At 62.4% G+C, this 14,894-nt stretch overlaps 1 protein-coding gene across 11 annotated transcripts in view; it reads right to left on the bottom strand.

Annotated features, from left to right (window-relative positions):
• The window catches only part of KCNQ2 (potassium voltage-gated channel subfamily Q member 2), a 51,893-nt gene extending 41,214 nt beyond the window's left edge, over window positions 1–10,679 (bottom strand). For 4 of the 11 annotated variants that reach the window (XM_064496889.1, XM_064496890.1, XM_064496893.1 and 1 more), the window contains exon 1: window positions 10,267–10,678. In XM_064496889.1, the coding sequence (XP_064352959.1) occupies window positions 10,267–10,562 (296 nt within the window). In that variant the 5' untranslated portion in view covers window positions 10,563–10,678. Of the gene's footprint in view, window positions 1–10,266 lie in introns of all 11 variants that reach the window. The other 7 variants (XM_064496895.1, XM_064496898.1, XM_064496896.1 and 4 more) reach the window with 3 other exon arrangements.
• Window positions 10,680–14,894: the final 4,215 nt, after the last annotated feature.

Below are 14,894 nucleotides of genomic sequence, written 5' to 3'. Positions count from 1 at the left end.
AACTCTCTTCAGTTTCTCTCCTGGGGCCTCAGCCCTCCTAGTGCCAGCACCCTCCTCGCCCACTCTGTCCACAGGCCCTCAAGTGCACGGCCAGAGCCCACACACAGCAGTGCCCTCAGCTCGAAGGCGTATACCCACTGGACAGTTCAGGAGTAAGGAGCCAAGAAGTGGCCATGGACAGGAGACCTGTGTCCCAATGAACGCAGAGGCTTCCAAAGGCCAGCCTGGAGGTCCCGAGACCAGGAGGGCACAGCCGGCCCCGGGGGGGGCCTGGCCACATCTGAGCCCATGAGGTGGGAAATGCAGCTCATTAAAAACAAGGCTGCAGTTCCACAAGAAACGCTTGCGTGTGTCAGCACAGGAACCTGAACTCCCACGTCCAGTCTGGGCACCGCAGACCGAGGCTGAGGGGCTCGGTCATCGGTAGATGAGTGGTGGACTTGGGGGCCCGTCCACGGCGGAGTGCAGCTCAGCCTGAGGGGAGTGAAGCACCGACACCCGCCACAACCTGGATAGACCTTGGAAACGCGATGCTCAGTGAGAGGACACAGACACGCCGGGCCACGGGGCATACGACCTGCTCACATGAAAGGCCAAGAACACAGAATCTGGCTCCAGGGGCCGGAGGTGGGGAGACAGGGGCCTACAGGGGCCGGAGGTGGGGGAGACGGGGGCCTACAGGGGCCGGAGGTGGGGGAGACGGGGGCCTACAGGGGCCGGAGGTGGGGAGACGGGGGCCTACAGGGGCCGGAGGTGGGGAGACGGGGGCCTACAGGGGCTGGGGCACTTTATGGGGTGAGAAAAAGACACCTCACTGGGAACTGAATACCACCGAACTGGCCACTTGAAAATGGTTCCCTGTGTGTCCCGTGCACTTCACCTCAGGTACAGGAAAGAGAACAGGCCAGGCCGCTGAGGTCTGAAGCAGCAGCCAAGCCCCGCCCGCCTGCCTGTGCCCGGCAGTGCCCCCCCCCACAACCTGGGCCCTGGGCCCCCTCTGCACCGGCACAGATTTGTGTGGGAAGAGCCACCACCTTCCCCCAGACGCCCCGCCCCCACCCCCCCTGCCAGGGGGCCTGGCCCCGTCCTGGGGGGGGAGGTCTGTCCAGGAACAGTCCCAGCTCCCCCTCGTGAAGCCTCAGCACCAACACACGAGGTGGCCTCCTGCGGGGAGTGGGCAACCACTGGCCAGTCGGTTTCCTGAGCTGGTGGGGGAGCACCCATCCCATGGTCTCCTCTGGGCTCTGTCCTCATAAGCCCCAGTTTCCCCTGGCCCCGGCTCACTCTGGGGGCCCGTCCTTGGGTGTGTCTCCCTGGCCTGCCACACACACCACTGACACAGGCACCTTTTAGGTCCCTCGATTGCCCTGCCCTGTCCGGAGCTGGCCTAACCAGACCAGCACGGCTGACTCCTGCCCCTGCAGGTCCCACAGCCCCGCCCTGCCGGATCTCGGCCCTGCTGTGTGGAGCCTGCCCAGGAGCGGGATTGGGAGGGACTCCCCGAGGGCAGTACTGCTGTGGACAGGCCTCTGCGATCAGGATGCGATTACAGAGCTTGTAATTCACTGTGCAGACACCAGTTTTCAGGGGGTGCTCTTCCCCCAACAAGGGGGTCCATTTGGGCCACACCCCTGGCATCTAACATCCCCTTCGTGAGCACAGGAACTCACGCAGGTGCTCAGGGCCCCCAGCAACAGCTCTGCTGACCCAGGGTGCCTCACAGACCTACCTCCCCCATGTCAGTCTCCCCCAGACTCTTTCTGAAGACCCTCCTAGTGCTTCTCTGTCTGGCCCACCCCCCAGGCTCCCCAGCTCTTGGCTCACTGGTCCCCTAAACCACTCCCAGTGTTCTCTGTCTCCACTTACATGCTTCCAGCGACACAGGGCTCACCCATGGGCAGGACCTCGTTTTAACAAGCCCCCTCCCAGGGCAGCCCTGGTCCTGACCCCGGGTGGCCACCAGGCATGCTCTCACTCGGGGGCCTGCCCCAGGCCAGCACCCACTGCCGCCATCTGCTCCCCAGCTGTAAGCCAGCGAGGGCGCAGGGTGAGGGGTCGGGGACAGGCCACCTCGTCCCCTGCCCCAGGGAGCACCGGGAGCCCTGACGACAGAGGCAAAGCCAACACTCGCCCATGGGCGGCCCATCTGATGCCACAGCACGTGGTTAACACAGAGGAGGACAGCAGAGTCTGAGTTTTGCCTCCTGTAAGGAAGGAGAGATGGGCACAGACAGTCGGAAACACATCGGAACAGACAAACGTTCCCCCTCGGGTTTTCCATGTCTTCCCCGTTTCCTGCAGTGGACATGTATTATTTCTGAAATCAGAAAAGATAATAGAGCACAACCGAGCATTCTCCTAAGAGCCATCGTGCCCCCGCTCAGGCTGTGCAGTGCTGCCTGCCCATCGCGTGGGCCGAAACACTTGCTTTCCATGCACACAATATTAATTCAGCTCTCAGCTAATTAAACCGCACAGACCAGAGGGGACCATCTTGGAGAACCCTAATGAGGAGGGACGCGTCCTGGGAGCACAATCGCTGAGTCTGGAGATGGAGGAGTGGCCGTGCCTGGGTGTCGGCCCCAAGAGCCCTGCCCCGTGCCAGCAGCAGTGGGCCAAGCCCCAGCACTCCCTGGGCCTGAGCCCCCACGGAGAGACGGCTGGGGGCTTGTGCTCAGGACCATGGCCAGCGCCCGGCACGGCCCTCCCCTGTGTCACCCACCTGGTTACACGACCCGGCCCCCCACCCCCACCCCTGCCACAGGCTGAGCTCCAAAACACTCCCCCTTCCTGGGAGCGCTGGGTCTGCCCTGCCCTCCTGCCGGGGGCCCTGCCGGGGGCCCTCCCGGGTGGTGCCACTACATCCCACATCAGGCTCCTCACCTCTGGGGTGAACAGGCTTCTAACCCCCCGTGGATGTGGCCAGGCTCCTGTGGTGACCTGTCCACTGACTGGACACCTGGCTCAGGGCTCTGCACGGATCAGCCAAGTGCTCACTTCGGCTCCTCCCACTTCCACATCCCCTCCTGGTGACCCAGCTTCCTCCCCTCAAAACATGGGGTCCCAGGAGAAATACGCCTTTCCCTCCTACAAACACTTCAAATATTTTTTTCCAAACCTAAATGGAAAAGCAAACTCAAAAGGTCAAGACTGAGGCTCTGTGGAGGGAAGGGGCAGACCAGACAGGGCCTGGAGGAGGGTGGGGCCTGGGCAGGGGGCTGCTCGCAGCAGACACCAGAACAACCTGAAGGACACTCCCTGCAGGCCAGGCTGCCTCGGGCCCTGGGAGCTGTGACCCGCCACCACCACCAGTGAGTAAGGGATCTCTGGACACACTGTGTTTCCAATCGCTTCCAGGAGGACTTTCTGGAACCAATGCTGTTTTGTACATTTACAAAATTATTCCGGGTAATCCAAAAAATTAAAGACCTAATTTTATTCAAGCCAGTAACTGGTTGAGCCCAAGGATTCTCAGCTCTGAGCACGTCCCAGAGACAAAAGTCAGACTCAGGACTGAGAGCCTGGAACCCGGGCCCTCCCCCCCGCTTCCCCAAGTGGAGCCACCGCGGCCCCCAACCACCACGGCCTCTGCAAAGTGCTGCCGGAAAACTCCGCCTGCCCGCCTGCACCCCCTCCCTTTGGCCAACTGCAGCTGCTGGGCAGTGGGGCTAAGGCTCTGGACAGCCGGTGGCTGGGGAGCAGTGAGAGCCCCATCATGCACAGGTCACCTGCCCCGGACCAGGGGTCTCCCCACAGTGCTCGGGGCTGCTGAAGAAGGCGCAGCCCCCGCGCTGCACCAGCCACGCTGCAGAGCTGGCGGCCTCGCTCGCCAGCGTGTGGTCTTGGTTCGGTTACTGCACTGGCCCACCTGGGCCCACCACCTCAGTGTCACAACACCTGGCGGGAGGCAAGTCACCGTCCCTGTTCTCCACTGGGCACCATCCTGCCTGTTCTCGTGGGAACCCCTCTCCGTGGCAGAACCCACACTTTGCCAAGCCCAGGCCTTCACAGGTGGGGATGCTGGGGCTTTTGTCCCCCGAGGGCCCTGGCTGGCTGCAGAGGGAGCCACACAAGCTCACCAGCGTCGAGGTGGGGGACATGGGCCCTGCAGCCGCACGAGGAACGCAGGTCCCAGAGCGGCCCAGGCAGGGCACGTGACCCTCGAGTGTCCAGTCCTGTTTCCTCCCAGATGAATTAATAGCATGATGCGTCCCAGCTTCAAGCAACAAAGACCCCGGTCCTCCCTCTCTAATTCCTGACCGGTCTGTTTGCTGACCAGCCCCGGGCCCCTCCCTCCAACTCCGTGGCTGTGACTGTCTTAGCTCAGGTGAGGAACAGACAGGCCTAAGAAGTAGTCATCTCTCTGCCCCGAGCCTCTCCTGCAAGCACCCACCTCACCACAAGGGGTTTCAGGGGCTACATGCCCCTCTTTTTCCTTCCTTGGACCTGACCCAGCTGGCCTGGCCTTGCTGGCCGGGGGCCCATGGCCACGCCACGAGGACGCTGCATGGAGCAGGTGAGGCCCGTTTTTGGAGGCCGCCAGAACTGTCAGCAAACCGCCGTGGAAAGCACGGCGCAGATCCAGCCTTTGGGAAGGAGCAGCCCCACCGGCAGGCGACTCCCACGTGCAGGGGCCCACATGCACCAAGTCACCACACAACAGCTTAGGAGAGAGGGGGTGCTCACGGGGACACAGCCCACGTGGAAAGCTGACGTCCCCTTTAAGGTCTAGGGCACCCACTGGTACAACCCGCCCACAATGGTGGTTTTCAAGCCAAAGCCATCCCGGCCTCCCTGCTCGGAGGTTCAGGATGCTGGGGCCGTGAGTCCGTCAACTGTGCACAGAAGGCCTCTCCCAAACCCAGGCAGCCATGGAGCAAGCAGTCTCCTTTAGGAAAACGGCCAGGCCCCCTGGGCAAATGCACAGCATCAGACCGGGGCCCTGTGTCTAATCATGAGGTCCAGTTAACAGCAGCCCCAAACCTCTCCATCCAGGTCCTGCCACTGGCCGACTGGACTGAGAACTGGGTGGGGGCAGGCGGCCCAGGGTGTTGTCCAAGACGCACCAGCCTCCAGCCGCCTTCGTCTGCCTTTCTCCCGACCAAGCCACAATCACGCAGACGGGACGATGGCCAGAAGCCCCCCAAACACCACACACACCAAGCGTTGAGCGAGTCACAGGAGGCCAGCACGGAACTGTCCCCACGTCACAGACGAGGAGATGCGGGCCCCAACTCGGAAGCCCCGGCAGAGGCAGAGCCCGTGGCCCCCACCACTCACCATCCTCTGCCACACACGCCCTCTGAACCGTTTCCACTGGTTATACCCTCACATCGCACCTCGCGGGGGGCGTGGGAGTGAAGAGGTGACGTGTGTCACTGAAGCGCACACCCAGCAACGTCCACCCAGGGAGCGCCTGGCTTACGCCTACGTTCATGCTCCAGAATGCTTCCCGCGTCCCAGCTGCAAGGTAGCCTGGGCACCACTGTTTGTCGTAACCAGATGTCGGCACACGCAGTAACAAGATGCCAGCGTCCTCCCGGTGCAGCATCCAGCCCAGAGTCCACCCACCAGCCTGGCCCTTCAACAGGCTCAGCCCGGCCTCTGGCCCCTCCCCTCCCGCCCGACCTCCAGGAGACGCTCAGGTGGCCCAGCACACCTGCTGCGTGTCCCTCCGCGATATTCTATAAAGAGGTTCATCTTCCCCGTGGTCTCCCCTGCCTCCCCCACCTTCTCACCTTCCATAAAATGCCCAAGAGCCCTCGTCCTCTGGACTCTGTTCCCTCTCCAGGGCGTCAGAGTGTGCCTCCTGGGGGGTGGAGGCCAGCCTTGTGGCTCTCGGTGGCAGGGACTCAGGGCATCCTGTGAGTGACACTGATACACAGGCATGCTGGGCCTCCGTGGACAGGCCGGAGTGCAGAATTGACAAGGTCTGAAGATCATTTACTGACTGAAGCAAGCTGGGGAAACACCGCCTTGAACACTCTACCGACCACTGGACTCAGCCTGCGCTCTGGGAAGCGATTCGGTCTCTTCGAAAATGTTCCGGGACTTACGCCTCTTCAGAGGCTGTGCCCGCGCGGAAGGCCTGCTTCTGAGTCTCCACGGAGACCCGCTTTGACATCTGACTGATTTCCAGCAAAACAGAGGCTGTCTCTGCCCCAGTCACCACACCGTCAAGAACTGGGGCTCTGGCCTGCCCCGTTGCCTCGAAGACATGAGACTGCCTGTGGGATCTGCTCCACAGTGTAGTGAGACACAGTGATGCAGGAACAGCTCACGGTTGTGGGGGAGAAATCCGACAAGGAGGCCGAGGTCTCCAGACAGCCGGGACAGCCTGCTGAGCCCAGGTTTCCCCGGAAACCACACCCTCCCCCTGCTTTCACCTTTGGGGAAATTTCCGTATGTCTCTCCAATCAGCAGCCACTTCCTCCCTGGGGCTGTAGGGAGGTCTGGGACCTGAAAGAAGGTGAGAATTCAGCCGTGCAGTCTCCAGTCCCCTGCTCGGAAGCAGAACACCCGTCGGCAGAGACCCTGGCCACTAGCCTGAGCCCACACTCACCCTCAGATGCGGTCAGACCAAGGAAAGAGCAGCCAGCACGGGGGCCCCGACTCCGCCTCCCATCCAGGCTCGCCTGCTGGGGCCAGAAGGTGAGCCGGGCTATGGGACCCACGTGGGTCGTCCAAGGCCACGCAGGGAACTGGAGCAGGGCCCTGGGGCTCCAGGTCCCCATCCCACTGCCATGACCACAGCTGCCCAGCAGCCTCCAGCCATGGGCCCCCGATATGTCAGCCTTCAAAGATGCCCCTGGGTGACACGCGAGGATGGAAAGGGTTTGACGGACCAGCCCGGGGTGGGGTGGGGGACTCTCAAAGGCCAGCGGTCCAGGGGGCCCCAGCCTCCGGGGGTCAGTCCCACCCTCTGCTGTCACCAGCACTTTCCATTCGGCCTACTTCAAACACGGTTTCATCCTGACAACTCAGAGTAGTTTTGGGATGTTGGAAACGTCAATTTATCTGCACCCCAAGCTGCGCCCCTGGGCAGAGACCCCTCTGGGCACCAGTAGGCAAATCCGGAACTCGACCGTCTTGGCCTCGGTCTCCCCACAGCGAGCGAGGGCCAGCAAAGTAAGAGACGCCTGGGCCCCGCACACGGCAGGCCCAGAGCAGGTGTCGGTCCATCTCCCGCCTAACTTGAGACCCCCCCACCCCCGCCTCCGGGGATGGACTGACTGCCGCTCCCAGCTCTCACCTGCGGGCTCTCAAAGGAGCCTCGAGGGCTCTCCTGAAGCAGGTGAGTAACCTAGGAGCCCTGTGTGCCCAGACACGTGTACCTAGGATGGTCCGGGGCCTTTTCTGTGGCTCACACGCCCTTTGAGAAACTCATGAAAACCGCACCTAGAAAATTCTCTGTAAAGACGCCTGGTCCTGAGATGCACAGACCCCAGAGCCCGGACACCTGCCGCAGAGTGTGAAGGGTGGGCGGCGGGACCCTGAGATACACCCTTCCCCACCCCACGTGGTCCAGCTCCTCGAGACAGGGCTCCCACCACCACTGAGGACGCGAGCCTGTGCCCCAGAAGCCCACCCAGGTCTGGGTGCGCACTCATGCAGGCTGGGGCCTGCCCCCCCCCAAGAGACGGCTTTGTCTCCAGCCTGGGCAGAGGAAAGAACCCTCTGGGGGCTGCAGGGCAGGGAGGGGTGGTCTGAGCTGTTTCGTCCCTGACTCAGGGAAGTCTCCCGTCTCCAGAAGGGCTTCTGGAGAAGCTCACAGGCGAGGGCGTGATGGCCATGGCTCCATGCCCAGAGGCACGGCTGCGGAGACAGCCCCCCGCAAAGACAGGAGGCCTGGTCTGATGCCCACCAAGCCTGGGGGCCACTGGGCGGCCGCCTCTTCCCCACCTCTGACAGCTGCTGCCCCTGGACCCACTGGGACACCCAGAGAGCCCGGCACATCTCCACCTTCCAGAAGCCAGGCTTTGGTGAGAAAGGCAGAGAAAGGTGGCCTAGGAGGGGCCCCCAGCCCTGGACTCTAGTCCCTGCCCCCACCAGCTTCCCCAGGCCCAGCTCAGGAGGGACTTGAACTTGCTTAATTAAGGAATCAACAAACCAACCAATTGATGCAGATGTGGGCCAGCCCATGCAGGGTGGGAGTGGAGGGTGTGGGTGCACAGGGGAGGCCACACCCTCTGGGACCAGCACAGGGGCAGTAGAGGCCTCCTGGGTTGGGTGGGCTGGACCTAGGGACAGTGGCCTGGGGAGCTGGGGCACAGCCGATGAGCAACAGAGCAGGACAGAGATGTTGCTGTTCAGGGAGAGACCCCGGGCCAGACCTGGGAGAGTGGAGACCCCACGTGGTTCACCTCCACAATGCCTTGGGGACAGGGGAGCTGTGCCCTGCTTACTGCCACTGGAGCCCCCACGCAGCAGGCCCTTCTGTCCCGACTCAGGGACACCCAAGGAGGAGGCAGCACAGACCCCACACGCAAAGGCAGCTGCCTGATGCACGGCCACACACGCTCTGTCCCCGGTTCCAGGTGCTGCAGCCGTCAGGACGCAGGACGCACAGGGAGGTGGACCACTCAGGCCCAGGCAGGGAGAGGCCACACAGACGGGACCCAGGAAAGGCTACCATCAGGGACATTCACACCCAAAGCACGAGTCCTCCAGCAGCCATGCCACAGGCCAGGTGGGGTGGGCTGTGGGGGCAGGCTCTGTCTATGTACTGGAGGTCACCTCGGGCCAGGTCTTGCCTGACCAAGGAGACCCCTGAGCCCCAGCCAGGCAGGGCAGGAGAAGGCGGGAGGAGGGCCATGGATGAGGAGACACAGGGCTCTTTCAAGGATGCAGGGCACACCTGGGCATGCCTGCTTGGGAAGAGCCAGGGCCACCTCCCCGGGGGCAGGCAGGAGCTGCCACTTTGGTGCCAGGGGAGCCCATGCCTCTCGGAACTCCCAGGGTGGCTCAGCGCTGGGGCTGGGGACAGTGCCCAGGGCTGTGGTCGCTCCAGCACACCCACCCCGCCAGCAGCCTGGCGTTTCCCTCCCGGGTCTCCTCCCCCATTCCACACAGGGTCTGTCCAGAGCACACACTGACAAGTCACAGGCACACTCATGGGGCACACACCCCCTCACCCCAGGGTGGGCACCAGGTCAGAGCCGGTTTCCCAGAATCCACCCCTCACTCCCATCCCAAAATGCCTCTTTCATACAAAATGGCCGAGTCCCGGTCCCAGTCTAGCTGGGATGGGAGAGAGCGCCTGCACGCTCAGAGGCTGTGCACGCCAACGGCACAGGCGCACATGCACATGCAGCGACTCCTGCACAAATGCCACACACACAAACACCCATGTGCACACAACGCCTGCCCGAGGCCACCAGCCCTGCCCCAGGAGCCGGGAGTTCCCTGAAAACCCAGCCTGAGGACACTGACAGCCCCTTCTACGGACAGGGCTGGTGGGCCCCAGGACGGTGGCACGCCTCCTCCTGGAGGTCTGCTCTGCCAAGGAGGGGATCCAGAGCCCAGAATGTGCGCAGGGGTGTCAAGCATACACCTGGTCCCCAGCTGGCTGCTGCAGAGAGGGGTCAGGGCTGCACTGGGTGGAGGGGAGAGTGGGGGGTGCAGGCCTAGCCAGGGCTGGATGCAGGCACAGGGGGGCAGGATGGCCAACTAACTGCCTTTAGCTTAGGGCTCGGCAAGTAGGACCCCTCCCCCATGTCAGCAACCCAGAAGTTCACCCCAGATGGAGAGTGAGAGGTTTGGGGGGATGGGGAAAGGTAGGCCAGCCCCTCCCCCATGCTTCCTTCCTTGGGGGAGCCCATGTAGAGGGGGCCCCCCCAGGAGTCCGGATCCAGTGGCAGGACAGGCAGCGCCGCCCTCCCTCCCAGGCTGGCCTTTGTTCGGTGCAGCGGCCGTGGGGAGGGGCCTCTCGGGCTGAGGAGGGGAGGCTGGGGCGCTGCACATCTCCCCATCCTGCGGGGGAGGGGCTGATGCAACCCAACCAGGCCGCGGGCGGGGGAGGGGGACAGGCGCCCCTACCCCGACCTAAGAGCTTGACCCCAGAACTCCTTCTAGCCAGATATCTCCAAAATCGCTCTCCAACCTCCTCCCTTCGCTTTAACCATGGGACCCCAGGCACACGGTGTGACCGTGTGACAGACGGCGGGCCCTCATGGCCCGCGGCTGCGCGGCTGCGGGCCGCCAGCAGCCGACCTGCCCGGCGGTGCCGCACGACCCGCGCCCGCCGCCCGGCGGGTGGGCACTCACACGTAGGCGTGGTAGATGAACGCCCAGCCGCGCGGCCGCTCCAGCACGTTGTAGAGGAAATTCTGCAGCTTGCGGTAGAAGGCATTGCGCTTGGGGGGCTTCCCGGCGCCCGCGCCGCCCGCGCGCGGCTTGCTCAAGATGCTGCCGCGCTTGGGGGCCTCGGAGCCGGCGATGAGCAGCGCGCCGTCCCGGGTGGAGTCGGGCGCGCCGGGGTCCAGCCCCACGAAGCCCACCTTGAGCTTCTTCTCCCCGCTCGGGCCGGGGTACACGCCGCCGTTGCGCGACTTCTGCACCATGGTGCCGGGCGGCGCCCGGGCGGGCACGGGCTCAGCGAGGGCGGTGCGTAGGGGGCGGCGCGGGCCCGAGCCCAGGTCCCCAGCCCGGGAGCCGCATGGCCAAGGCGGCGGCGGCGGCGGCGGCTCCGCGCTCCTATGGGCCCCGGGCCGCGCGCGGGGACGCTGCGGCCACCTCGCTCCGCGCTCCTGGGCTCCTGGCCCGAGGCCGCGCCGGCTCCGCCCGCCGCCTCGCCCCGCCCCCCGTTAACCCCTGCGCTGCCGTGCTGGGCCCCAGGAAGGAAAGGGCGGGAGGAGAGGGAAGAGAGATGAGGGAAGCGGACCCCTTCCCGCTCCCCGGACACCTTCCCGCTCCCCGGACACCTGTGCCCTGACGAGGGAATCGGCCCCCTGGTCTCACCTGGGGTGAGCAGCACCGGGCAAGCACACTGCCTGAGCAGAGCCCGCAGCTCTCTCTGGCTCCCCAAGCGGTGCCAGGGCCCAAGCCCTGTTGAATTCTTACCAGCTGGGCCCTGAGACTGGACACCTTGGAGTGAGGCAGGTACCAGCTCTTGCCAGGCTATGACCCAGCCGCCTGGGGACAATATGCTCTTGGCCTCTAGATGAACCAGGCATGAGGACCCTCAAGACCCCAGACCCGCAGAGAGGTGTCTGGGGAGAACCTAAGAGGTAGCCTGAACTGGGCCTTGAGGAAGGCATCTTGGAAGGGAGACAGCAGGGGCAAGGCGGGCATTTGCAGAGGTCTCTCGGCAGGGAGAGGGGCAAGGATGGTCAGAAGGGCAAGGCCTGAGAGACTCACCCCTGGAGGACCTCGAAGTCTTTGTTCTGCAGACCCCAGAGGGGCCTGCCACAGGAGCAGGGAATTGGAGGGTGGGTCTCAGGCAAGGCCTAGGCCTGAGGCCAGTAGGGACGCTGGTGCCACAGTACAGGACAAAGGAGGGCAAGCTCTGGACACAGACGGCAGGCTGTCCCCTTGAAGGAGACTCGGCAGAGCTGGCCTCCCCTAGCCATGGGTTTCCTGAGGGGTCACTCTGGACCCTGCTGCTGGAAGGCCAAAGGACCCTTTCCTCAGCCCCTGAGGGGTCTCTGCACACTTGATGCTGTCAGTGCCTCCCCTGTGCCCACGGGCGCCTCCCTCTGCACACCTGGGATGGTGCTGCCAGCAGGTGCCCCTCCTGATGACATTCAGCCCCTTCCCACATCCATCCGGCGTTGTGGGGTCTACCGAGAGAAAGGCCCTGCTGAGCAGCTGGTGCTGCCCCCTCAAGTAACTCAGCCACTAAAACAGTAGGACCCCTGGCATCAGGGCAGCTGTGTTGTTTGCCCTTTGGGTTCCAAAGCCAGTGGCCTGGGCTTTTTTTTTTTTTTTAATTGGGCAGAAAACATAATGGTCAATGCAGGTCACCTAGAAGGTTGGGGATGGACTGCAGCTCATGCCACACACATACCTGTGCACACAGGTTCGTCCTGGGGCCACACCTCTGACCCCCAACTGCCTGCCTCCATGCCTGGTCACTAGCTATGATCATCAGCATTAGGTAGGTTTGCCCCAAGTGGTTGCAGGCACCCCCACTGAACCCAGGCTGAGGAAGGAGGTGCCAACCTGGTCAGTTCAAGGGGCGGGGGTGGACCTGGGTTACAAAAGGAAAGAAGGGACCACTGGGTCCCCGCACATGCTGGGTCTACATGGGGAGGAGGCACGTCTGGGGGACACTCACATTCAGTCCTCAGAAACTGGACATGCAGATGCCACAAGGTTTGGGCCATCTTGTCGTACTGAGGAGGAGCCTTCCAGACCCCGGGGTGCCACCTGAGCTGGGCATGGTATCTTCTGGACAGTGAGAGCCCCTCCCCAGGGTTGGATGGGAGAGCAAAGTGGGCCCATGGTTAGGGTGGTTCACAGAGGATGAAGGTGTCACTTTAGCTGGTGCGTTGAGACAGGAGCAAGGTTTGGGCTCTGCATTCTAGGGCACTGAGCAGGAAGAAAGAGGAGGGGGTGTCCTTGAAGCCTGAGGGGCCCCTGGCTACCTTCAAGATCTCCTGGGGGAGGCAGTGCTGAAAGGGACCCCTCACCCAAAGGCTGGAAGGGGACCAGGCTCAGGTGCAGGTGGCCTCTGCCTCCCTGAGCCCCCGCTCACTTGTCCCCAGTGGCCTTGGCACCAGCAATTTTGCCACATCTCTCAGGGGTTCTGGAAGGCAAGCCTGCATCAAAGTTTGGAAACCTCTTCCTCTGTTTAGGGCATCTTGTCCATGATCACTGACGCCCTCAGCTTTGTGTCTTGCACACCACAGACAGTGTGCCATCAGCGTCCTGGTCACCACTGCCCCCACCCCTGCAACCCAGGCAAAGCAGGTCCATTGAAGACAGTTGGGGCTGAATTTCATGCAAGCGACAAGAATTCCATTTATTTAAAAACAGACGGGAAGAGCTTTCAGGCTCAAGCCATCTTTGCCAAGACTGCACTGACAGGATCCAGAGAAGAGGAGTGGAAAAATTCAGATGCACATGACACCCAGTTCCAGTTTGGGAAGGAAGCTTTCACCGGAGCTTTGGGGCAGCAGCCGCCCAAGCCGGGCGCTGTCCTTTCAGCACCATCGGCACAGCGCACGCTCCCCTGAAACTTCCGAGCCAGATACCCTCTTCTTTTGCCCTCTCCCCGTGGCCTCCTCCTCCTGGTGCACGTCACTGGTTACACTAAGTAGCCAGAATGGAATGCTGAGCTGACAAAACTGATGTTGGCCACTGTCACATCAGAGGCCAGCTCGGGGTCTCACAAATCCCCTCCCCAAGTATTACTGTGCATTCTTTTCCCATGGGGAGCTCACCCCGCAGGGCTGTGACCCTGCCTCTCCTGTCCTGGCTCCCCTGCCTTTGTGTGCCTCTCACCCACCATCATGTCCCCCCGAGCCTGTCACAGACAGGGCCCACGATGTAGTCCGGGGATGTCACAGCTGCTGTTGGCAGAGGCCATCGGGAAATATACCTGGATTATCCCATCTTTGGGGAAACTACAATGGTGACCCTCCCCATGATGGTGAAGCTGAGACAGTGGGCTCAGCACCTCCTGGGAACCCACTTCTCCACAAGGCCGGTGGCTCGTGTCTCTAGTTCCACACACTCAACCTTGGACGGTGGGGCCAGAAGGGAAGACATCAGAGCAGAGGGGAGTCAGTGGGGAAGAAGCCAACTTCCACCGGCTGCCCATCCTGGCCAAGGGCCATCAGCTGCGAGGGCGTGCAGGCCACTCTGGTGGAGGGGGAGGCGGCTCCAGCACCTTGCTGCGGGGGCCCTTTAGGCACAGCCCCATGGGATGCTCTGTTGAGACCCTGCAGTCACAAAGAAGATCCTTACACCCCACTCATGGCCAGTGACCACATGGACACGGGGGACCAACACTGAAAACAGCGTCTTCCGTCCCATCCCCTCCCCGCTTCCTCCCAGCAGGGAAGGAGCAAGCTCCTTCTCCAGTCATGGTGCCTTCAGAAAAGCAGACGACCCCACAGCACCCAGAGAGAAAGCTCCACCAGACAGAGAAGCAAGGCTTAATTTGGGGAAATGAGAAGAGCCAGGTTCTCAGTCGTGTAACCTGGGTCAGGGCTGCTGTTGCCCTAGCCCTGTGGTTTGGGCAGCAAGAAGTGCCTACTCAGACAGAAAGTCCCGGCCCTCCCTGCCAAGGAATTTTCCATTATTAGGGAGAAGGGCTGTACTATTTATCCAACTTATGGGGGAACAGGGAAGCGAGGAAAGTATTTAAGATATGAAGGCACTGATTTTTTAAATCATCTTACACTAAAGGCAATATAAATTTAGTTTATAGTTGTTTCCAAGATCAGAACTCTCAGCAAGCCCCCAGCCCCTGGCAAACCAGCTAGTTGTGTGGGAGGGTGTTTCTCGTCCACCAGTCAACACCTTGTCACCGGGAGCCCGCAGTCGCCCGGGCAGCAGAAACAGGCCAGGCAAGGGTGGCCCTGGACGTGTCTAGAGGGCATAAATCAACTTGTAGATCCTGGACCCTCGAGGGAACCCCCAGCCTGGCGCTCTGCCTCGAGGTGCCCCCACCCCGCACTCCACTGGCCAGCTTCTAGGAGCAGGGGGTGTTTGGGAGGCTGTGCGTTTTGTCCTCATCAGTCCATGGCTTCTGTACAAGGCAACTCACCCTCCCCTTCCCACACCTCTGGGCAAGTGGGGAGTCTGCGACACTCATCCTCATTCCGTGAGAGAGAAAACAGGGCTCAGAGCTCACACATTCTGGACCTGAGGTGTGACCCAGGCCCCACTTGGGTTCTCAACTTGCCGTCCCTCCCAAGGCAAGTTGAGGACATCCACTTTCCTTG

This window comes from Camelus dromedarius, chromosome 18, assembly GCF_036321535.1.
Source record: "Camelus dromedarius isolate mCamDro1 chromosome 18, mCamDro1.pat, whole genome shotgun sequence".
In the NCBI taxonomy this organism is placed as follows: Eukaryota; Metazoa; Chordata; class Mammalia; order Artiodactyla; family Camelidae; genus Camelus; species Camelus dromedarius.
This window is presented reverse-complemented; position numbering and strand designations above follow the sequence as displayed.